The sequence below is a fragment of the Scylla paramamosain genome, chromosome 7 (genome assembly GCF_035594125.1).
Source record: "Scylla paramamosain isolate STU-SP2022 chromosome 7, ASM3559412v1, whole genome shotgun sequence".
NCBI lineage: Eukaryota > Metazoa > Arthropoda > Malacostraca > Decapoda > Portunidae > Scylla > Scylla paramamosain.
The window spans coordinates 11,970,793-11,996,877 of record NC_087157.1 but is presented as its reverse complement, the minus strand read 5'-3'; the positions used below and the strand labels follow the sequence as shown (position 1 = coordinate 11,996,877).

General features: G+C 40.3%; 1 protein-coding gene across 22 annotated transcripts in view; it reads right to left on the bottom strand.

Moving 5' to 3' along the window:
* The window catches only part of LOC135102080 (serine/threonine-protein kinase MARK2-like), a 128,037-nt gene that overhangs the window by 7,456 nt on the left and 94,496 nt on the right, over positions 1-26,085 (bottom strand). For 11 of the 22 annotated variants that reach the window (XR_010269513.1, XM_064006789.1, XM_064006794.1 and 8 more), the window contains 12 exons: positions 19,037-19,090; positions 17,814-17,876; positions 17,436-17,558; positions 16,874-17,066; positions 15,433-15,653; positions 14,904-15,116; positions 14,185-14,374; positions 11,786-12,004; positions 8,797-8,971; positions 4,843-5,061; positions 4,040-4,258; positions 1,599-1,631 (listed from right to left, as the gene is read on the bottom strand). Coding sequence is in view for 19 of the 22 variants with exons in the window: in XM_064006789.1 (XP_063862859.1) it covers positions 1,599-1,631; positions 4,040-4,258; positions 4,843-5,061; positions 8,797-8,971; positions 11,786-12,004; positions 14,185-14,374; positions 14,904-15,116; positions 15,433-15,653; positions 16,874-17,066; positions 17,436-17,558; positions 17,814-17,876; positions 19,037-19,090 (1,922 nt within the window). In the remaining 3 variants the exon portion in view is untranslated. Of the gene's footprint in view, positions 1-1,598; positions 1,632-4,039; positions 4,259-4,842; positions 5,062-6,257; positions 6,333-7,549; positions 7,607-8,796; positions 8,972-11,785; positions 12,005-14,184; positions 14,375-14,903; positions 15,117-15,432; positions 15,654-16,873; positions 17,067-17,435; positions 17,559-17,813; positions 17,877-19,036; positions 19,091-26,085 lie in introns of all 22 variants that reach the window. The other 11 variants (XR_010269515.1, XM_064006805.1, XM_064006802.1 and 8 more) reach the window with 8 other exon arrangements.

Below are 26,085 nucleotides of genomic sequence, written 5' to 3'. Positions count from 1 at the left end.
GTGAGCAGCCATTGAGTGACAAGGTGATCTACAATGGCAAGGAAACTACTTAAAATACGAGACAAGTAATATTACAAGCAATTACTTTCTGACAGCATAGTACAGTGATGAGAGAGAGAGAGAGAGAGAGAGAGAGGAGAGAGAGAGAGAGAGAGAGAGAGAGAGAGAGAGAGAGAGAGAGAGAGAGAGAGAGAGAGAGAGAGAGAGAGAGAGAGAGAGAGAAACAACTGACTTACACTAGCAAAAATGAACCCAAACAGACTACAAATGGGATGGCCTTTATCAGCAAGATTAATGGGGTGCACTATGGGTAACAGTGAGGAACATGAGATGAGGCAAGTTAGTGGCTGCTAGTGGCTGAAAGAGCTTGCTACTTGTATTTCCCCATCTACAGGAGCTAGCTGGTCCCTGCAGAAAAGTTAGCAGGCACAATAGTGGTGTTGACACCACCAAGCCATCATGCAGGTAGATAAGATGTTGCTGGTCAGGGCAAGGGAAAAAACTTAATGTGTTGCTTGTGGAAACAATCTGACTTTCATTTAACGTGGCAGTGTAGTGAAATAACCAGTGCTTGTTATGAGACAAAGCAACACTAAACCAGAGTATAAAAGTTTTACCATAACCATTTTCTTTCCCCATCAAAGTTAGCTGTTCTATAAAAGTCCATTCAAGGATTAGTTCCCTCATACTTAAATCCTTTAGCATATATATATATATATATATATATATATATATATATATATATATATATATATATATATATATATATATATATATATATATATATATATATATATATATATATATATATATATATATATATATATATATATATATATATAATGTGTGTGTGTATACATACATGTATTTATATGTGTATGCATATGTATACATTTGTACACACAAGCACACACATGCATGCATGCACATGCACACACACACTGCTTGTTAGTTAGGTAGTGATGTGTTTGTCTATAACATGGCAGACTGATGTTCAAACCCACTCAAGTGCAAAGGTTTTCACTGTTCCCTGAGCTGTTATTGCTCCCCTCCAGCATCAGGATGGAATATGCTGTGTGAAGTCTCAAGGCTTTACCCACAGAACTAAGCTCTCTCCAGAAAAGTAGAGATGACAATAACAAGTCCATCATATGATCCTCAAAGACCAAGGGTGAATTACACATTTTCCTTGCTATCTTATAAGTATGTGTGGACCTTAGCTAGCGAAGACCAGACTAGTGTTCAGATTTAAGCCAAACCATGAAAGGTGGTAAACAGGTAAGGCAAGAGATGAAAAGTATCAATGTTCTTTACATTTAGAGTGAGTTTCTTACTTTTTAAAACAGTTTATAATTTTTTACACTGAAAACACAATCCTTCCTAAGTCTCTGAGCTTACCCTTATTTCAGTAATAATGATCAACAACAAATGTTATAATACTGCAGTGAGAAATAATTTATTTTAAGTTCCAAGGACACATAGATGGATATGGGAGTATTTGTAACAGTTATTAGAGACAGTAAACTGAATATTTCCATCCAGCAAGTGACAATGAGCCAAGTCTCCACAATGCTTTACTAGTGCTACACAACACCTACCTAGCAGCTTGCCTAGTTGGTGTTTCCAGGGGGCTGAAATTTGAAACAAAGCAAAAAATCAAACAAACATGCAGAAACATTCTAAAGATAAAAATATCCATTGCAATAAAAGTTATTTTAATAAAGAAAATCTAAAACAAAACTAAACTCCATTACTAAGCAAGGCTTTGGATTTTTTAAAGATAATCAAAGGACCAAGTTTTTGATAATAGAAGACCCAATTCCACAACGCTAACACAATGATATCAAGCTACAACAGTTTTTATTTTGTAATTGAAAACCAAATTGAGGATGAAGTGTAATAGAACAAATACAGTAATTAGGCACTTTTTGGTAATTTCTTCCTCTTAACTTTGAAATGAAATCTCTGTATTTGTAAGACTGTGGCTGAGGCAAAAGAAGCAAAATTTTCAATGACTAAACAAACAGCCTCACACACATGCAATACGTTTATTCCAGGCATCCTCTACAATATTTAAGGCTATTCAATTGTGTGTGTGTGTGTGTGTGTGTGTGTGTGTGTGTGTGTGTGTGTGTGTGTGTGTGTGTGTGTGTGTGTGTGTGTGTGTGTGTGTGTGTGTGTGTGTGTGTGTGTGTGGGCAGTTTTCAAGTTAATGAAAAAATGAGGACACCCTGCTCTAAGTTTTGACAACCAAATTCTTCCTTTTTTCATTTATAAAACTATCGAAGCACAGTAAGGGTAAAAATGGATGCTATTTCTTACAGTACATTATTGCACTGAATATTTACTTAGAACAAATTATGATTTTTTTTTTCTCCTAGATGTAATGGTTATAATATATAAGGACTTTTCACATCATCATGCTTTTGGTGGCATATATATATGCTTCTGTGATTCAGACAATTTTTTTTTATAAGGTTCATTCCTGTGTAATGAAAATAATCTGTTTATGAAAAGTAATAGAGTATCTGAGTTGTTCATATTATAGAAATATAATTTTTGGAACTACTGAGCAGGGAAAAGCTTGAGTTATGGGTTACCTTTAACCAAGAGCAATTTCTTCCACTGAATAAGGTATGACATGTGACTTATTTATTTTTTCAGTATTAGTTCCTAAAGTGACAAACCTGTGTGTGTGTGTGTGTGTGTGTGTGTGTGTGTGTGTGTGTGTGTGTGTGTGTGTGTGTGTGTGTGTGTGTGTGTGTGTGTGTGTGTGTGTGTGTGTGTGTGTGTGTGTGTGTGTGTGTACTAATATTATTGAGAAGCAATTATATTAACTACAGCATAGAGTAGATTCAAATCAAACTAGTCAACTTTTACAACACTTTCTCATAGAGAGTAGTTGACTATTTATACAAGAACTTACATAATGAAGAAATCTATGAATACATAATTGGAGGCTTCACTAATCTATTTTCAACAACTGCTCATAGATGACTCTGGCATAGTCTTCCAACCCCTACTACAAACTTTCAGGACATGGCCCTATATAAATATATATTATTTCCGGTACTTCATGCTAGATTAAAAAATATAAATTAGAACAATGAGACTAGTTTATGGAATCTAATACCTATACAGCAAATATCTCTCTCTCTCTCTCTCTCTCTCTCTCTCTCTCTCTCTCTCTCTCTCTCTCTCTCTCTCTCTCTCTCTCTCTCTCTCTCTCTCTCTCCATTCAGAGTATTAAAAAAAAATAAATAAATAAATAAATAAATAAAAAAAAAAAAAAACTATATAGTATGCTGATGTTTTGGTTTCCCATTAAAGAGGACTTAATCACAGCAAAATTAATACACTCACAATCACACAGACAACCATTCCCTCACACCTTAGCCTTAAGATTTTTACTCGTATGTGTGAAGAGAACTACTCCTAATGAAGCACTATGTGTACAGTTCAGTTGCATAGCATACTTGAATTCCTCTGTATCAGGGATAAACAGCAGTGTTGTCTGCTACACCATAATAGCCCTGTTCATTTCCCCACATCCGAGTTTTATCAGCTGAGCAACCCACTTGCAGAATCTTCTCTCATACCACTCAAGACAATAACACTGTTTATGCATCCACAACTACTCTCTATTCATTCATATCATGCACAACCACTCAGGTGTGAATGTATATATGGACACAGTCTTGAAAGCCTTGAAAGAAAGTCCTGCAACTGGTCTGATCGGAGGATTGGTTCAAGTGTGAGGAAAGGGATGGGTTCTATTAAAGAGCACCAGAGGTAACCCAGCTCTGCAAATAAAGTAAAACTTTTCTAGCTTTTAAGGAAATAGAGCTTCAATGGAAACATTATCAACCCTGAGCCTTCTAAGACATGCAGAGTGCAGTTTTCTTCTATCTTCTTTTCCTTTCTTCCTCCCTTTTCCATAAATGGATCTTATTTAGTGAAGCCTCTAATTACTACATCCTCAAAACTCTGAAAACATGGAAACACAGATACTTGCTTACATATTAACAATGCATCTTACCGTTTTGAGAACTTAGAAGATAATTTGGAGAAGAAACTGGTTCTACTGGCAGATGATAGTACACTTGTATCTTGAGTGGTTAGAGGCGCTCCAACTCCTCCGAACGTGTTGTTATTTCGTCGGTTTTGTCCACTATGGAACGTTGATCGACTTTGGTGGTTTCGAGGGAAGGGATTGCGATTGGTTGAGACAGGTGATACAGGAGTTTTGTTCGATGAGCTGAAACGTAATAAATGTTTCTGTTTAAGCGATATGCTGTAAACCCACGTTCATGTCTGTTGAGCAGCTCAGACAAACACCTGATATTTCTATAGTATTAGGGATGTTAAGAGCCTCAACAATAGACAAAATATGGAATTCAATTTGAAAAAATCATTATCAGCACAATTTTTTTTCTTGAGAAACTGTAAGGAATAACTTTTCAATAGTCTTTTAATGTCAATTAGTAGAGGTATTTACAAGACTAGCAACAACAGTGCATGCTATAGAGGCATTCACTAATGGTCTCTGCAACATTTGAAGGCAACAGAACTACAAAGGTCATGCAAAATTTATTGTTAGGCTCGTCACACCACCCTTTACAGATACCAGATCTTGGTAGGCTCGAACTGACCAGAATGTGTAATGGTGTGTATGTATGTGGCTTATGCTATGCCTGCTATATACAAGCTGCCATGCAACTCTCATGAATACGTTCTGGAGGGAAACGACACTGACACTGGAATGGTGCAGGAGCAGAAGACACAGGTGAAGGTGCAAGCAGAAAGCAACAATTTGTGTGCACCCACACAGAGACATACTACCTTGACCGTAAAGGATCTAGGGGGTGGTCTAGGGGCGAGAGATCCACTCGACCTGGACCAGCACCCGTGCCCGCAGAAATGGACGCTGACTTGAAATGACCTTTTGCAGGTCGAGAGTTAGTGGCTGTCGAGGGGTGGCCATGGGACAGGCTGTCCACCGGGGCCCCCACCACACATGAGGGAGGGGCCCCAGGGAGGAGTGGTACTGCAGCCACACCACTGTAGTCACAAGACAACCAGAGTTATGACAGGCCACACACACATGGACACACACGCAGGCTGTCACTCACCCCCTTCTGAGCCACATACCAATGAGAAGCCACTGACTGTCACCATCCTTATTAATATAATTGCCATCAGGGATGAACAAAGATAGCTGCCTTAGACAGCTATATCACTCATGTCCCTGAGAAATCAGCTATGAACATAGCAGTAAAATGTTCCCAAGAAGGCTTTTTAGGTATATAAACAAAGGCTCAACTAGAAGAAGGTGCCTGTGACTGAGTAAGTCATGCACGGGAAACCATCAAAATCCAGGAGACCACAGACCCAGAGAGTCAACGGAGGGAACAGATGCATTGGATAAGGGCTTGAAGTTTGTTATGGGCAGCAGTAGCACTACAAGCAGCACTTGCAATAGCAGTAGCAGCAGTAACAGCAGCAGCATTAGTTATCTGCCACATAAGCCACTTTGATTTAGTACTCACTTCAGATATACCAACACAGGAGTTGACAGCCTATGCACTGTCAAGTGTCCTAGGTCATAACTAGTGGTTATCATGTCTCAAGGTAGTCATACATTTGTAGTTCTGTGTGCAGTATATATAGATGTTCTGTCTTACAATTCAGAGCTCTGGTTTGCAGCATCCAATGAAAGTTACTAATTACACATCGAACATTCATTGTCACATATCAGAACTGGTCAAGTTTATGGCAAACCAAAAGCTGAATTCTTGTTTATCTGAGGGTGGGTGGCGCTAAGTGTTGGCAAGGATTATGTGTAAGGCATTATTATTAACTTCTGTACACAGTACAATTAGTGCATGAATGACACAGTGACATTACACGAGCTTTGGTTTACACAAAGGCAGACTGGAAAAGGGAGGTCAAATAGAACTATAGCCATTCAACAATCAAGACATACACTTCTTAGAGGGTAGTCTGATCAAATCAACAGCTGGGGTGTGAATCAGCAGGGAAGGAAAGGCAGCCAGTTTAATAATACAAATCAAAGACTTATACTGCACCATTCAATTTTGGTTTAAATAAATTTTCTTGGGCATTATATAATGCAATTCCATCAAAAAGATATTATAAACAGAATAACAATCATATAGGAGCACAGTCCTAAAGATCATAAACTGAATGGTGCCATCTTCACACTGTATCCTGGGATGACACAAGCGCTTACTCACCCTCGGATAAAACCACTCAGAGTTTTGCAGGCGAGTCTCGCGGGAAAGAACGAGCGCCTAACAGGAATGTGGACACTGACAGACAGACAGACAACACATAGGGGTCAGATCTCTCTGTTGTTGGTAAGTAACAAACTTCACCATCTACTGCAGAGCTATTGGGCCTCCTGCTATGCCTGAATCCATTTGGAATATATCTAGAGCAGGAGTACTGAAAGCTCCAGCACAGTAGCATGTCTACTTTCATAAGCAATTTTGTGAATTGCAGTGAAAGATACGAAAACAAAAAACAAAAATTGTTATTTATCACACTCTAGTACACTAAAAACCAATGTTCAGCATAAACTTGGGAGTTAGGGAAGGCACTGCTCAGTACTAGCCCCTCTCTGACCAGTGCTGAGCATCTGAGGCATCATGCACCTACAGGGACAAATACGCCTTCACGGACCTCTCTTAAATCTAATTTAGGACTATCAAATAGTAAATTCCCACTTACACAGTTAAAACTCCAAGAATGCAATCATACTTAAACATTACTTCTTGATTATGTAATAGCTTAACCTCATTCACCATTTCTTACTTGTTACTTCTCTAAAAAGGCACAATGCTAACAAGCACCCAAAGCCCTTATGTGACGAGTCCGTGTAAGTGTACAAGTGCCACTATTTTTGAGTTCACACTGTAGCAAGTTCTGGGCAACAAGATCTAGTAGTGGAGGCGAGCGAGTCTGTACATTCATCAGTTTATGGCAGAAAATTACTGACAAGTGCATACTCACTTTTCTTGTGTAAAGATCTTTGGCAAGATTGTGAATCCCATTGGGGGGCAGTTTTGCACAAAGCAATTGTCAGGGATTAACTATTAACATTCACATAATAAACATGGTCATTGGTTTCAAAATATCCTCCACTACCTTGTTGGGTCACAGTTTTGAATGTGTGTAACCAGCCAATATTAAGAGTATTACGGGCTCTGCTTCTGATTTGTCATGACCATTTTCCTGAGGCACACTAGAGGAAAATGACTTCAAGAAAAGTGTTAGCCAACCTCAAAACAGATGCAGGATAACATTTTTAGCTTAACCTCAATGATTACACCCTTGGTAGTGATCGATGGCTGCCAGCAACACAGCCAACACATTCAAGCTTCTCAAGAGTGAGCTCATTTGTATAATGTTCAGATCACACAATTATACAAAGGCAGTTACTGAGGTTGTCCTAAAGATGGAGGGCCTGCATCAGGGGGCAGGGATCAGGTGGATGGGGGGGGGGGGGGTCATAAATTGTACTCACTCCTGAACCGTGTGGACAATGGCTTCATTACACACGTTACTCTCTCCCTGTGAGCCCCTAAAGGCATAAGGAATTATTGAAATTTTTCTTCACCAATTCAGATTTACCTTATGGACTATATGCAGATGTAAATGAGATTTTTGTGAGTCTTATCAGAGACTCCTCCAGAGAATATCTAAGAAAATATAAATTAAATAAAAGAGTAGATGGTCAAGAAATTGTGGCATCTAAAAAGCTGTGGTATTACAATGTCATTCAGATAAAGTGTATATCTAAATGCATTGATACATATAAAAATTTGTGATCAGAAAGTGAGGTGCCAATCAAATAGTTGAATAATGCAAATAATTTTTTTTTGCAGTGAATCTAAAACCTGGTCAAAAGTGAGGACTACCTATAATGAATGGCAAAAATTTCTTCAAAAATTTGTGTTCAATGCTGTCACCTGTGAAAATTTCTGAATTTCATATATGACAAGAAAAATTATCATACTGTCAGATGTCATACTATTCATAAGCATCAAGCAAAATATAGTCATAAGTACAGAACTAAATTCTACAGAAAATCTGTCATGTCAAATGGAATTTTTGAAATGCCATGAAATGTTGAATTCATAAAGACTTTAAATAGTAAACCTAATTTCAATTAGCCACAGTACTTCTGGCTTACATACTAAATATGAATGATGAAAATCACTTCTGTAAGGAGACATGAATATATCAATCAAGGAGTAATTACATATCTTGAAATAACATGCAACACTTGCTGCAAGGTAAAGGGTTCCAAAAGCAAAGGCAATCAGTGAGAAGCTGGTGAGTGTGATATTCTTCACAAAAGCTCTTTACTCCTTGTTGTCCCCCTAGACACCACAGAAAGAATTTCACAACTGACAGCAGGCTGGCATAGCAAGACAGGTACAGTCTCAAGCTGGTCATTTCTCATGTCGTAGGCAATGGTGCTGAGGATCTCAAGTATCCCCACTAAAGACCAGGACAAAGTAACATTCAAATGGATATATTCTAGTGAGTCCCATATAAATATTATCTTGTATCATGTTAACAGATCGGAAAATTTTGTTACAATACGGATACTTGGAAATTTTTGCAGTATTATATTAGATGTACTATTAGGATAATATTGTTATGATACTGTTGTGTTAGTGAAAGGGCCAATGTAAAAGTTTAAATGTACTTAATGGGACACACCACATAAAAAAAGACTTGGATTTGAATTTTGAATATATATACCTGGCAGAATCCGGAACATTCGTAATATTCGTCTTTTCCGTTGACGATGCTTTACTGGGGTCGTAGGTGATTGTTGAGCGTCTGCCGGAACCACTCATTCTGGTGGTTATGGTGTTGCTCTTCTGGGCAGTGCGGGACTTGCCAACACCAGGACTTGTCGCTGCACCTGCTCCTGCTGAAAATGTTCCTCAATGAAACCTACTATCACCTTATGTTATCTAGGTATAAATTAATCAAAAAATAAAACCATAAAAATCCTCTGAATGATGATATAATACATGGAGTGGGAAAAACCTCTATTGACATGATGGTTGGTTTCCCTAGTCCCCAGGGATGATTATTGTGAAAGTTCTAACTAGAGGTGATTCCAAGACTAGTGATGTGGATCCATGGGAGTGGTGATGTGCTCTACGTCTAGCACTATTATCATGGTTGAGTGTCAAGTACTTAAAGGAAGGGGAAGGGAAGTGCACAGTGGATATATGAGGCAAAGGAGGCTAGGAAAAAAGAAAAGGAGAGCATACAATAAAATGTTATGAAGGAATGTAACAGGAAAAATGAGAGAAAAGGATGATCAAATAGAAATCTTGGATAAGGAAAGGGTAGTTCTCCACAAAGTGGATGAAAGTAGACAAATATTTTATTAAGAAACTGAGTAAAAAGTTCAGTAAGAATAAGCTTTTCTGGAAAGAGGTTTAGAGAGAGAGAAAGAGAGAGAAATGAGTGGCGAGTGCACTAAGTATGAGATGGAAGAGAAAAGATGGAGTTCTTATATGTTGTGAAGAATTTAAAGGTCTATGAAAATCTTTTTGAATGTTTAGTATGCGAGGAGACAGCAGAAAGAACAATAAAGTTAATTATAATCATAAATGCTGGTGAAAAGCAAGTGCCTGAGCAAAGAAAGAAGCTCTTTGGAAGACTGAAAATTTATAGTGGCAGAGCAGTTATTGAAGGGAGTCAAGACACTTTATAGGGGAGACAAGTGCATGTGCAATGGTGGAGGGAGAGCTCAGTTACTGTTTTGCTATAAAGTGGGAGTGAGACAGGGATGTGTGGTGTTACCATGGTTGTTTAATATGTGTTTCAGTTACATTCCTTTAAGAGATGTCAGCCTGGTACAGTATGTACATGGATAGACTAATTTTCTTGCATAAAGCTTGTAAAGACACCAACATTAGCATACCTTGTTCCAAAACACATTCAGTATCCATAATAGTGGCATCTTCTGAGAGAGAGAGAGAGAGAGAGAGAGAGAGAGAGAGAGAGAGAGAGAGAGAGAGAGAGAGAGAGAGAGAGAGAGAGAGAGAGAGAGAGAGAGAGAGAGAGAGAGAGAGAGAGAGAGAGAGAGAGAGAGAGAGAGAGAGCTATAATGGAAGAGCAGTGCACATACAGATAAAATCAGTTAAAAACTAAAGATAACATAGTTTGAGACTCCAATACAGGGCCATACAATACTGGACTAGCATAAATCTCTAATGCCTTGGGGTGCTTCAGGTCTATTTTACAGCTAAATGTGCTCTGAGAAGTTCACATTTAAATACCTATTTCCTGTTATGAGAACCTTAGGAAAATGGAAGGCTTTGGATAATTTTTGAGGACATTCATCCTCACACAAAATATAAGATAAGTATGAGAAATTCCATAAGCACAAAGGGATTGAAAGGAACTGGTTGGACATTCGATGAGGGTTCGAAGAAATACACCGTTAACATAACAACCTTCTTGTTGTTGCTCATGTGTATGGTTATGGAATATATTACTCAAGATTTGCTTGTCTGAAATACTTTTGTTGGTATTTCACATACTGTTTTCAATTACACATAATATCAGATGTTAAAGTATAACTATTCACACTTTACCCATATTATTTACTTATTTATATCTTGTCTAGATGTCACAATGAAGACAACCAATAAAAATTGTAAAGGACCAGCCACTCAAAACAGAAAACACACATACTTACATTCCATTCACCCTCACACTCTACAAGGCACAGTATGCCTGTTTGAATTCAACAAAATACTCAGTTTTCAGCCCCTGATTATATTTCCTTCAGTAGGCACTGCAGGAGCAGGAGAGAAGCAGAGATTGAATATAAATGCAGGTAAGGTGTCTGAGGAATGTGTGAGGAGCTACACATATGAAGTAAATGATGAATGAGAAAGTGCAAAGAACTTGTGTTAGGAGAGTTGCCTGACTAAGCAGAACAGGGAGCGTTACAATAGTCTGGAAATGTAGAGATGGAGGAGCAATGGATAAAGAAGGAAACTGGATCAGATGAGTGAGGTGAAAGACTTGGGGAACACCATGGATGAGACAGATGGACAGGGTAATTAGCATGTTAAATGCAAGAGGGAAGTCAATGGAATAAGGAAGAACAGTCTCTCACAATAAGGATAAACATGGAACAGTTGAGAATGCATCAGTAGACATGGCCTAGAAGAACTGGTTCAATCAACTTATCATGTCAAGAACAAGGAAGCTGCGTGTATTTGTTACTACATTTGTGGACACAATCATATAACCCATGATTGCTCTGTTGATAACTCCTTTCCTTCCTCATTTTACTCATGCATACTTATACTTTTCTTTCCAAAGAAAGTACTTTCAGGTACCTTTTCACACTGTAAAACTCTATAATTTTCTGTTAATTTCTTCTGGACACACTACCAACTAAACCTTCAGTTATTACACTCCACAGGTGAACAGTGAGATATTCCAGCACTGCATTAATATTTTTTCCAAAAGTTTCCATCTCTTCTTCATCCCCTTCACTACCAAGCCTGTATGCACTCACAAACAAACAGTTTAGTCCAAATTTCACTTCCACACACACACACACACATCAACCTAAATGAAACTTTCCTTCATTCCACGTCACTCTCATGTACTTCTGGTTTTACAAACTATAATAGCACCTAACCTTCATTACAATAATTTTCTTCCTTTGCAGGAGCAACTTATCCATCTTTCTTGAACCTCCACTTACCTCCAGTCTTGCTTGGTGCCCCTGAAGGATCTAGGGCAGTGATGTTTTGGTTCTTGAGTGCCGCTGAGCGGGAACTAGAGGTAGTGGGAACCCCTCCTTGTGCCAGCCTGGCAGTGTTCTCCCTGATGGTTGCAGAATCAACAGTGTTCTGCCGCCGGAAGTTGTTGGTTCCTGCATGGTTCTGTGCATTAGTTGACACAGGAGTTGTTCCTCCACCACCTGTTAAGTTATAAATCATAAATAAAATTCTGTATCTCATGGCTGCTGGTAGCTGAACTGACTATTGAAATAAGATCTATGTAACTGTAGCAGCTCTTGCTTATACACAAAGATGAAGATCATTATATAAAACCATGCGTGTATCTTCTCTTAGAAAGAAAATTATACTTTAACATCTGATATTGTATAGTTAAAAACAGCGGACATCTGGGGCTCTGGTGATAGCATTTCAGACAAGCAGGCAGCAACATTTTGAGTGATATTCCATAACCAAGCATATCATGAACTAAAAGTAAACAAAACACTTTTATTAACAGTGCATTTCTTACCAACTTTCATTGATGTCCATCCAATTGCAAGTTTCATCAAGATTAACGTATCATAAAATTAAATCATTCATATTTTTGTTGATGAAGTTGTAATGAAAGATGCACTGTTCCACCATTATTGTTGCAAAAAAAAAAAAAAAATGTCAAGACCCAACAGAAGCAATAAATCATATTCTTGCATGTTATGCTGGCAGCCTTAATATAAATTACTTTTATGTTGTTTGGTTTGAACAAAATGAGGAAAGCAGGGATGATAGCAAGCAAGGTTAAGAGCTGGCCCTCAACAGCTTTACAACCTCGATGCTGCATTTCAGGTGGAAAGTTAGAACATTTGCATTCTTTCCTGAACTCATTAAACCATTACACTGCAAGGTGGTCATACACAACTGACAGGACGGAGATGGCTTGAAGGGTTCATATGTAAATAACGCTACTTACTTTTTGGAAACTGTACTTCCTCACTTGATGGGAGGGAGGGGTTGCTTTCAAATGGGGAGAAAACCTACTACCATTCTAGTGCAATTATTCTTCTTCCTGTGCTATTTTCATAAATGCACTTCAGATATGTTACACTGATGTTTGTGGAAATACAAGTCACTTAAGATCCCACCAAACAACAAATGGCTGTGTATTCAAATGGTCTAAAGAACATGACTAGGATTGAACTACACACACTAATTTTGTATCTAGAATGCACGATACTAGAAACACTCCATTTTATGATATATGAAAAATCATGAATATTCAGGCCCTGTCTGAAGGAACATGGGAGAAGTGAGCCACAATGGGTACATGTGAAGACGACATCAGTATCACCAAAGTCAAAGCAAAACTTATATCTTCAAGTTGACAATCTTCAATTTCTACTTGCTTAAAAGAACTAAAACTAACTCCTGGAAAGATCAGCAGCAATTCTTGTAAAACTTGAAAATAAACTTCAGAGGGCCAGACTGGTTTCCTTTGCCCTTACTATGGTTTTCAGCTTGCATTTCCTGTTCTTAAACATTTCTTAATCTATCTAAGACAAAGTGAGTGCTTAGGAGGTAAGACAGTGTAAGCATTAATTTTATATGAATGGGGAATGAATGATTTGATGTTAGGAATGTGTGAAGGCATGAAAGGCTAAAGTGATGAAATAAACATGAAAAGATTGAGTGTGAATAAGCAGATTCATTTTAAGGAGATTAAATAAACGCACAAAAACTGAAACTTAGTTCAGTAAATATAAATGGTATGTGTTGAAGAATCTATGAGGAAAGTAGCATGTTAAAGCTTATCATTAGTTAATTACTAGGAACTGATAGTGATGTAAAGTTACTGAAGAAATTTCTTCTTTATACCTCATCTTGATTAACATGTGCAACTTTTAAAAGTGTTATTGTGACATTAATTAGAAACATCAAAGCTTAGTGATTGATACTAAAATTATTCTCTGCATTAGATGTGTATAATGGTGGTGATAAAAATTATCACATGTAAGTAATACATGCAACTTAGAAACTTTAGGTAAATGCTGGAGTTAGGTGTGGACAAGTTAAAGTAAAACAAAATAAACAAACATGTAAATCAATCAATCAATCAGTAGACGAACAAAATTAACTGGTTAACAAAATTGTTAACTGTGTTAACTAATGCCACTGCAAAGCTGGTGCAAATCATTGGATAGCCAAGGGGGATCACCAATGTGTTTTAAAAAGTTAGAAAAGAGAACAGGTTAGGATAAATTAACAACCAAAACAAACTCAAAGACAGAGGGACCACGAGGTAGTGCAATTAAAACCAAAATAAAATTAGTGGTGGGTGGAGGAAGGGGAGGGTGTGAGCCACTGCGATGCCCGTGTTTCAACTCACGAATGGTCTCCCCACCAGAAGATGCTCTACGAGAGGAAGGCTTAGAGTTGGTGGCCGAGACCGAGCGGTGGACTCCTCGGTGCGAGTGAGATGGGGACTGGGCGGCTCCACTGGACTCCTGACCTCGGGGTGTTAGACTCGTGTTGCGCAGTGAAAGGGAGCTTCCTGACCTGGAGCCGTCACTCTCAAGCTGAAATAGCACCCACCATTATTCCTCAAGTTTTTATGGTTAATTTCCTCCTGTGCTATTTCTAGGAAGAGATTCACACAATATTCATGATCTTAAGCTGTCACTCTCAAGCTGAAGTGGCAGCTTTCATTATCCCTTTTTTTTATGGTTAACTCACATACTATCCAACAAATAAAAGCTTTTCAGTTATAAAGCTTAAATAATTTTACAAAACAGCAACAATGTAAAAGAGTAATGACCTAAATTAGTTAAAAATGGCATCAGATTAATCTAAAAATATCAATAACTGAATGGTAATGGAATTATATAAACAACTGTAATAAATGAAATTGGTCAAAATCAAAATAACTCATTAAAAATTTCTAGTTTCTATTGCGTCAGATAAGTTTCCAGTAATAATCAAAATGTGATGTTCTGAAGGAAAATCACTGTAACAACACAGATTTCTACTTACATTATAGTTGCTACTCTCTTCTATCAGTAGCCCTATCTTTTATGTACAAAGTAAACAAGAGAAGGTGATACCCACATCTGAAGATCTCCGTCCCAGCAGCAGGTAGGTGGCATACACATCATCATACTTCTGACCTTTCAAACTTTCCTCAATCTCCGTCCTTAGGTAACCCATTTCACTTAGGATTTCAATTCTTTTTACATCATCATAGTCCATAACAGGTTCCACATACGGCTTTAGTTCATCATCCTCATAGCCGATATTCATCCATCTGTCTTTCATTATTGTCTGCAAGTATGAAAGTATTGCATATAGTTAGTTATAGAATCATACACCATATTATCAAGAAAAAATTTCAATAAATAGTATAGAAACAATCTATAACATGGAAGAATATAAGAATTCTACAAAAGGTAAGGAATACATAATTTTTCATTTTATTCCTATTAAAAAAAAAAAAAACTATATCAATAGGGTATCACCATCTAATCACTATAAACAAAATTACACCAAATTACATAATAATTTCTTCTGTTCCATGTGTAAAAAAAACACAATAATAATTCATGGACAAGGACTCCCATCCCACATTAGGCTATCTCACCTCTAGTGATGCCCGTCGTGCTGGGTTGAGCACCAGGAACTTCTTGAGCAGGTTTTCACAGTCAGTTGACATGTAGAAAGGTATACGATACTTCCCTCTTAGTACCCGTTCTCTTAATTCTTTTAAGTTAGACCCATCAAAGGGTAGTGAGCCAGACACAAGTGTGTAGAGTATCACACCCAATGACCACACATCCACCTCCGGGCCATCATACTTCTTGCCTGAAAAGAAAAAAAAAAAAAACTTGCTTCAGTATAAACCAATTCTGCAATGGGGAGTTTTCAGAACTAGTGGTTGTCATCAGGTGGCAGCACTGACAAAAACTCTTCTCTCACTTACAAGCAATATCAGATATACCTACAGTGTTATGTTATTTGCATGAAGATGCAATGGGCTTATATAATATATTTTTCTACGTAATCCCTTCTAAGTAGTAACACAAGTAAAATCAAACTCTTTTCATGAACAAATGTATATAAGTTGATCTTCTAGTGAATTGGCATTTAGATTTATTTGGTCATCTTAAGATTTCCAAATGAATACACTCTTGATTGGAAACGTCTTAATCTAGATGACAATAAACATAAAGGCAACATGTTTGTGACAGTCAAAAGTCCAAATTACATAGATCTTCTTAGTTTATGGAAATGGCAATTTTAATAAAAAAAATTAGCAACTCGAGTGCCCTGGCGATAGTAATGCTGTATCTCTAACCAAAACAAACACCTGACTTGGCCAAGCTGGTTGAACTTAAGAAACGTGTTGTTGGACAAGAAGTTGAATGTTGCTGCAGTGCCCATCTCCACTACGCCCTAAGCAATGGATTACGGTAGCTGGACACTACAGCAGCAGCAAGATCGCCTGAGAGATGTTTGTTTTGGTTCTCGATTACTTTGTCTTGTCGCTCGCTTCGTGAGAGGGATGCTAAAATCCCCACAAAAAAAAATAGAGCCATATATCATGATGTTACTAAGTAGGTTGTGTCATACTATACAGTAGTGTGATTTTTTAATTTTTTTCATTGTCCAAATCAATAGTTTTTATACTTGTAATATGCTTTATCCAAGATAAAGCTAGCAGTTTACTCGATAACCACACAAAAAATAATTAATTTGACCACATTGTCTCAATATTATCCATAGCAGATATTGAAAAAGTCGATACATCATTTCAATAGTATCATGATGATCAATGTTCTATGCATCTTTACGCACCTGGGACTTACTACAACAATATTTTAGCTCTTTCCTACAGTTAGCTGAGCAGCAATGACATCTAGCAGTTTAGTTCAGAAAACTCCCCATTAGAAACTTCAGACAGAATTTTGTAATGAAGTCTATGATTTTTTTATAACACTACAATTCAAATTTGAATTGCATAACATAAAACCATGACTTTTTATATCATCAAAAATTTCACTTCATGAAGGTGATGAACCCACCTTGAAATAGCTCAGGTGCTGCATAAGGGGGGCTACCACAGAATGTGTCCAATTTGTTCCCTGGTGTAAACTCATTACTAAAACCAAAGTCTGCTATTTTGATGACCATTTCAGAATCTAAGAGTAAATTTTCTGCTTTTAAATCTCTGTGAATGATCTTCTTTTGATGACAGTACTGCACAGCAGAGACAATCTGAAAATAAGAAGGTATTGTCACTCAAACTGCTGAAGAGTCTACTACAAAAAAGTTACCTGCTCTAATTCAAAAGAATCCACAAAAAAAGTAATTTAATTTTCTGGTGTTTTTGGCCCATGAATTTTTAGAATCTTAGTTACATTTAAGTATTAAATCTAATGTATTATGTGTTAAAATCAACAGATACCAAAGACACTACCTCTGCATTAATTATAACATTTTATTAAATAGTGATTAAATTTAACAAGTTACATTTAAAGAACATGGGTTAAATTCATGTAAAGCTCGTAGTCCATGACATCAGAAAGCAGAGTTAAAGAAAGACCATGTAATCAACAACAACAAGAAACCTTACAAGACGCTTACCTGTCTGAACTTTGCCCTGGCCTCCTTCTCCTTCATTCTACCATGGAAGACCAAATAGTCAAAAACCTCTCCTCCACTAGCATACTCCATTACCAGGTACAATGTCTTTTCTGTTTCTATTACCTGAGGAAAAATTAGGAAAATGATCATTATTATCAGACACCACTATAAATCTCCAATCATACATTTTACCTGCAACTTGCATATGTTTAGTTTCTCCCTCTCAATAAATGCTTTCCTAGATCTAGTCATATTATCATTATATTGATTAATATATTATTTTCTAAACTGATTTAATTGATGTACTGCACCACACTAAACATAGTAACTGTAAAACAGAGCCATAGTCCAAAGACAATTACAAAATATAAAACTTACTTGGAAGAGTTTGACGATGTTTGGATGGTCAAGGATTTTCATGATTCGCACCTCTCGGAACAGCTGTTGAAAAAGACGCATACAATTATTCATGAAGGAATTTTTTTATTCTTTGATGATGAGAGTGGATGATGTCAAAATGGAATGCAAATACTACTTTTCAAAAATTTATCACTAACAAGGGAGGTATAACTCTAAAGAAATCTGGATACATGATTACTATTCAATACTGCATCTGCTGGGATCTGTCTGATGGCAAACTTTTAACTTTTATCAAATGTTATGATACCTGACTTTTACCATAAAAAGTCAATGATTCCATGACATGTGCCTTCCATCAAAGCAAATACTGGGCTTTACGGATCCTCAGGTCATTTGTCATAATGCCTTTGGTGTAACAACAAAGCCTAGCATGTTAAAGACGATGTCAAGAAATAGACATATTTTAAAAAGACCAAGGAGAGACACGTGCAATGCTATTCTAGCAGATGAGTCAACAAGAGATGAGGTGACTTTGGGGTTGGGTGCATCATGGCTGTAATAATAATAGATTACAATGGTCTAGACATGAGAAAAGAAAAATAGGAATGACTGAATTGTTGAATATTTTCAAGCCGAAAGCAGTAGTGAAGTCATGGAATGAGGTCCAGAGACATACCTAGAAACTAGAGGACCTGTCAAACAGGTTGTACAAAATAATGCAGCCTGGCAAGCTGCCATTGGGGGCTAAGGCTGATCCATGTAGAAAGAAACCTGGCTTATTTAAAACTACTGATGATGATGATGATGATGATGATGATGATGATGATGATGATGGTGGTGGTGGTGGTGGTGGTGGTGGTGGTGGTGGTGATGATGACACTGACAACAACTCCCACCATAGCAACCTGTATTGCACTACCATCATCCTTAAAAACAGATGATTAATGGCTCTCAACACACAAAAGGGATCAATGGTTTATAAAGCTGCAAACATTTATGCTGTGTACACAGCCCACATTCATGATAACATTATAACCATTACCTACTGTCTTATAATAACCTCCATTTGCCTCCACTTACAGAATAGAAAAAGGAGGGCAGGATGAGTATTGGCTAATGTGACACTATTACATTAAAGGAGTGTAAGTCAAAGTAACTTTAATTGTGATCATTATGCTCATAAGAGGAACTAGAAAATCTACAGCTTAAAACCAAGCAAAGTATTCATTACAGCCACTTACTTTTTGTAATGACCCAGGGTTTAGTTGTGTTTTGTCTATAATTTTGATGGCCACCTACAAAGAAAGAAAATGGTAGTATTAGTATGGTATACAAATAAATAAATAAATAAATAAATCTATAAAAAAGAACACCAAAAAAAGACAAAAGCTATGTACAGCTCAGCTCTTACTCCTTCCCAAGACTGCAGCCACCACAGTTATGCAATGGAACAGTTCAAGATGGTAAAAAAAAAAAAAAAATGCTATTTCGTAAGGATTTCATAAGGGTACTTAGATGAAACGTGAGACTCAGAACCACCACATCCCCAATGAACCATCAACCTGAGAAGCCTTGTGGCCTGTACTCTGCAACACATCTCTATGACACTCTAGAAAAAGGTTAAACAAGTCCACTTCTTGACCACAATTACCAGTTTGTGACATGTGGTGAAATTAGAACACATATTTGGTGTCATGAGTGTAGGTAAGTTGGACGTATATCAAAGATGTGTGGTGAAGAATAAATCAGAATAAGATAGATAATAATAATAATAATAATAATAATAATAATAATAATAATAATAATAATAATAATAATAAAAAAGAAGAAAAAGAAGAAAAGAAAATGAAGAAGGAAGGAAGGAACGAAGGAAGTAAAAGAAAAAAGAAAGAAAAGAAAGAAAAAGAAGCAGCAGTAAGTAGATGGAAGAAAGGAGCAAAAAAGTGAAAGAGGAAAGCCTGACGAGTGTGATCTGATGACGAACAAGCCAGCAGCCCAGCCCACCACACGGCAACCACGGCTGATCAGGTGACACCCCCCCCCCTCCTCTTCCTCCTCCACCATCACCACCGTTCCACCACCACCACCTCCTGTCCAGTGCATGTCTCTCCTTTGCTCAATACTGCACAACTTTCGGGCACATTTTAACCTTAGCGCTTGGCATAATTTGTAAACAAGGGTCTTGTGTGTGTGTGTGTGTGTGTGTGTGTGTGTGTGTGTGTGTGTTGCCAAGAGGATAGTAATGAGGCTCAATAGCATATTCTTGTATATATTTACATTATTTTTGTTGTTTCATATGCATAATGATTCGGGGACTACCTGGGTGAGTCACAGATCAGCACTGCAGTACGAGGAATGTGTAACTCAGTACCGCATGATCATTTCTCTTTCTTCGCTAGAAAACATTTAATCTCGAGTGCCGGGGAGCTATGCAGTGTGGAGTGAGGTAGTGGTAGTGATGGTGGCAGTGGTGTTCTCCCCAGCGTTGTGCGAGGGGCGGTGACGCGTGCCATCTGGTGACGTCATGCGTGAGAGAGAGCGAGCGTGACGCTAGAGCCAAAGCTTGATTGTGAGGGAGAGGGCGGCGCCGCATCCCGTGCACAACAGAGAGGTTCGTTACCCTGCTGTTTCCGCCCCTCCTCCCTCTGTCACCTGCAGCAGTCACCACCACCACCACTGCCTCAAGTAGCGTCCATACATCCTGCCATCCCGCGGCACTCACGTCCTGCCAGGATTCCGTTTTCACTGCCTGGCGGGGCGGCGCTGCCCTGCCACCACGCGAGGAACAATGGCCGCACTGTAAAGCGTCTCCATAATGCCACCTCAGGTTCTTCTCCTCCGCCTGGTAATAACCGCCGCTATTGTTCCGCCGCCCTTCCCCCCCCTTCTCAGCCCCCTCCCCGCGGAAAGTTATCACCCCACGTTCGATAACAAGAAACACGAGAAGGCGGGAGTAGTGAGGGGCAGAGACAAGTACGGACACAACTTTCTGCGCCGCCACAAGGACACTCACGTCACGCCCATGCCCCTACCGCACCACCTGGAGGAAGGTGGACCGCGGCGCCACCATTCCCGCCGCGTGACGTCACCTCCGAGCCCAGGTCTTCGCTGACGTCACTTCACAAACCACCAACTCCTCCACTGTGACGCAAATATGTGTTCGTGTTTCTCATGGTGTTCATGAGGTGCGCTTTGAATCACTAGTCATCTAAGGGACATTTTTACCTATGTCTTGCTAATTAGGAAAGACACGGTGAGCGAGATAGTGGTGACAGGTAGATGTGTGTGTGTGTGTGTGTGTGTGTGTGTGTGTGTGTGTGTGTGTGTGTGTGTGTGTGTGTGCGTGTGTGTGTGTGTGTGTGTGTGTGTGATCGGTAAGCAGAAGGCAACTGTTCTTATGGCAAAATATCACATATATAAATACTTTTGAGTAAAGTATTCTCTCTCTCTCTCTCTCTCTCTCTCTCTCTCTCTCTCTCTCTCTCTCTCTCTCTCTCTCTCTCTCTCTCTCTCTCTCTCTCTCACCCACAACTGCAAACACTTTCAAGAATTTCCGGGCAGGACGGGCGAGTGAGGTATTGCCCTCCTATCCACTTGGCTATACTGATGACCACTTCCTCTCCCTGCTCTCCACCTCCACTTGCACCTGTATCTATGAGGGGACCGCATTGCAAAGCCACGTATGTATATATCCACAAGTATGGTCCATATTCTTGAACTCTTCTGGCCGCTACATTCAGAAGTGACACGAGTTTATAAGGATGTTTTTTTACGGTTCTAGAGACATATTACCAAGATTTTTACATTATTAAAAGGAGAAAGACTGGAAACACGGCTAATCATCTCTATGGTCTTTGAAATTAGTCGTGGTGAGAGAGCAAAGTGTTCTGATTATGAGCCCAAGTCTGACTAATGGCTGCCAACTCCTGTACCGAGAACTGAGACAATCTGATGAAAAGAGCCGCGTTTGTTTCCACCCGACTTAAACATTACGTAAGACACGAATCCTGTGATTATTAACAGTTACAGTGTCAACGGTATATATATATATATATATATATATATATATATATATATATATATATATATATATATATATATATATATATATATATATATATATATATATATATATGCCCGGTATCATTCTCGTCTGTCATTATTATTATTATTCTGCGAGTTAAGCTTCTTACATAAACTCGATAGACTAGTATGTAATTATGTTTATATTGGTCAATGTCACCACTTTTTTTTTCTTTCTTTCGTGGTATAAGGTCTCTCTCTCTCTCTCTCTCTCTCTCTCTCTCTCTCTCTCTCTCTCTCTCTCTCTCTCTCTCTCTCTCTCTCGTACACTCCCCTGCACGCTTCCACCTACATTATCAACACTATCCTATATACCTGTTTCCTCTTACCCTCTCACACACACACACACACGCACACACACACACACACACACACACTCTCTCTCTCTCTCTCTCTCTCTCTCTCTCTCTCTCTCTCTCTCTCTCTCTCTCTCTCTGTGACTCACTAAATTCCACTTCATTTAGTCACATAACTGTACTAGCCGCCTGTCGCCCCACCCCACCTCGTCTTAGTTCACCCTGTCCTGCCCCGCCTCGTTTTGTCTCGTCTGTCCGTCCCTTTCCCTAGCACACGAGGAGGGGCGACGCTGCAGTGGCGGTGGGACGAGGACGGGGTGGGAGGGAATCCTGGGGTGTCTCGGGTCAAGGCTGAATGAGATATGTATACGGAGGAGGAGGAGGAGGAGGAAAGTGCAGGAATAATGAAAATGATAGGAGAAAAACAATGCGTCAGGAAAAGTGTTATATAATATTTCTCAGTCCGTCAGTGTCCAGGAGAAAGAAACGATATGAAATCTTCACCTCAGAGGCAGCATCTCTGCCGGGAAGGTGCGGACAAAAAAGTGGCTCGGCGCGAGTCTCTCTCTCTCTCTCTCTCTCTCTCTCTCTCTCTCTCTCTCTCTCTCTCTCTCTCTCTCTGATTCGTCTTCCAGTCGCAACGCAGTGAACTTTCGCAAACTTTCCTCTCAGGTTCGATCGCGGCGACTTCCTCCTGATTACAGTACAGGTTGCCGCTCGGTGCTAGCCGGCGTGAAGGTCTCTGGGAAGTAAAGGTGCTCGCCGCTGCAAGATGAGACCAGTTCAAACAAACCACTCCCTTCCGCGTTGCCTCAGTGTGCCGCCCAGTCCTGTTTTGGCTCTCTCTGATGGACAGGTGCCTCCGCTGTCTCATCCAAGGGCGCAACCAGACAGTTTCTTTCCTGCAGGACTCGTGTGGGCGTGATACTGCGGTGTCTTAGCTCAAGGTGCGTGCTGGAGACCCGAGGCGAGGCGGGTGACGATTGTTCAGCAATCAGAAAGCGTGTCAGCAGTCACCGCAGTGGGCACGATGCGTCACGTTTGGTGGTCAGATAGAACGCTGTCCTAAGAAGCCGCTATTGCTAAGATATAAGGACGGCGGTGTGAATACATGCAACACGTACAGACTAAAGGACACGGGGGCAGTATTACATCGCCTCAGCTTAAGGGAAAGGGACAGACAGGAAACAACAGATCTAAAAACCCTTCCAGCCGCCACTAATCAAATCAGTAAATCGTAATGCGTGGGGCACCTCCAGGACTCTGAAGAAAGCGCTAGGTCCTGAAGTGATTTAACTGAAGGTCCTCCTTTAAAACAGTCAGGCGAGCCTCGGAAGCGGAGAAAACTGGCTCGAGGGAGTGTAAGGCAGATCGCGCGGATGACCTCAGCGGCTGAAAGGTTGTCGCCTCCGCGGGATGGGGCGAAGTTATTCAGGTGCATGTCGGAAACTTTGACTGGAACGATGGATGAGCCAGCGGCGGTGAAAGGAGGAAAAGCAGACGTGTTTCAAGGGTGACGGAGCGGTGTTGTAATTCAGGCGATAATGAAATGACTAGCAGAGTGTGATGTAATGCGAATATTATAAAGAAAATAAATAAGAAAGTTCCCCGAGGCAAGCACCGTCCAGAGCCTCGTCGTGACGTAAGAGGGACGAGACGGTGCCACCCACGGGCTGCCTGGGGTGACCTTTACATTCTCGCAAGCTCTGAATTATTCGGTGGAGCACACAGCGCGGGTCTATTATAGCCGCTCCTAAAATACCGTTGACCTGCAATGATCTCCTCGTGCCGAAAGAAGGGCAGCGGCCTACACCTGGGGGACAGTAATGCAAACACTGCGGAAAGGACGGCGAGTGAAAATTAAAATACTTCCTCTTATTTCTGACTCCTGGACATAAATAAAAATGCCTTACACTGGAATAAACAAAATTTCCTTCGCACAAATGAATGACTGACAGCCTCAGCCACCCTCGTACGTGCACACAAACTAACATCTCAAGTGAGGAGAGAACACGGGACACGAGTGCATCTTTTGGCCGCCAGGTGGATGTACAGCTTCCCACACTCGGTTGCCTACATTCACCCGCTAGCCAGTGGATGAAACGGCCACGTGGGGCGCTCCCTCTCCCCTCACCCCTCTCCCTCTCTCCCCCTCACCAATCCCACGCCGGCATGAGGCAACGAGGCACCGGCTGCTTTTTGTGTGAGGTGAGTCAACGATTCGGGGAGGAAGAGTTGTGGTGAGAGGCTCGCTGGACCGTGACGCGATGCAATAACATGACCAGGCGGAGGCAGCGGCAATAAGAAGAGCAAGTTACGAGGTGGAAGAGCAGAGAAGAAAGTAACCCCAATAGAGATGCATTTGTGGGTGTGACACGTTCGTTCGTATGTTTAATAACCTTCTTCTCTCATTAGGTATATTTTCAAAGGGGACAAGTCGGGTTTTCAAGGGTGTTTTACCCTCTGATGATGCAGAATCCGTGTTAAACTCCCAATCGAAATGCATTTGATGTGTGACATATTCGTTTGTTTCTTTATCACTTTCTTCCCTCATTAGGACGATTTTCAAAGGCCACATAGATGTCTATAAGCCGGATTATCATGGGTGTTTTCCCCTTTGATATTGCATAATCCCTATCAAACTTTCACAATAATCATGAAAGCGCCCATGAAAATTCCCACCTCCACACTAGATCCTGTTAAAGGCAAGATATAGATAAGACGCTGACACATTTGAGAAAACAATCCATTCAATCCACTATCTTCTGCCCACTCACTCCTAACTCACTAATTGTTGCTTCATCTACCTGCGCTTTCCGGCCCTCTCTCCCCCTCCCTCCAGCTCCCCACCTCAGGCCGCTGGCGGAAGGGGCGGGATAGTGTTGGGGAAGAGGATGGTGTGGAGGGGAAGCTGGTAAGCGGCGGAAGATGGTTATTACAAGTGACCCGCGTGGTGCCGTGGTGGTGGTGGTGATGGTCTCCCTAGGGGTCTCGCTACACACACACACACACACACACACACACACACACACACACACACACACACACACACACACACACACACACACACACACACACAGCCTGCTTGCTTCCTCCCACACCTGCATCTCTCTCTCTCTCTCTCTCTCTCTCTCTCTCTCTCTCTCTCTCTCTCTCTCTCTCTCTCTCTCTCTCTCTCTCTCTCTCTCTCTCTCTCTCTCTCTCTCTCTCTGGATGGTAAGGGATAATGGTCTCGATAATTTTCATCTTTTCCCCTTAACTTCATTATCGTGGTCATAAGTGCAAGGCAGGCCAGCCGGATGGCGGCTTACTTCCTTCTCAGCCACGCCAGGACCTCCTACTGCTGCTACCTGTTATAATGTTTTCTACCTGCTGGGGGGGAAGGGGTGGAGGGGTTATAGATGCAATTGGAATATGGCAGAAAGGCAAATGGGGGGATAGGTAAGTATGAACGTAGGTAAGTGGGTGGGAGAGGGGCATGGTAATGGGGAGAAGGATAGGTATGATGGTGGGTGAGTGGATGGGAAGGGACATGTGGACGTGGACAAACAGGGGAGAGAAAAAGATAGAGAGAAAAAAAAAATGACGGGATGAGACGGGATGGCACGGAAGGTAAGCGGATGGAAGGGATCGGGGGAAGAGAGAGGGATGGTTGTATGCATACCGACTGACAAACCCATGAGGCACTTCCGCCCTGCAGTGATAACGTCCTACTGACAGACTAACACGCGCACAAACTCATTCTATCCCACCCCTCCTTGACGCCGTGCTGAGAGAGGGGCGGGGGGGAAGGGATAGGCGGATAGGAGGGGAATAGGTGAAGAGGCGCGTGGATATGAAACAAGGGAGGAAGGGAAGGTAAGAGGTGCTACATAACGTAAAGAGGGTACTCATGGCGCCATCTCCCCTCT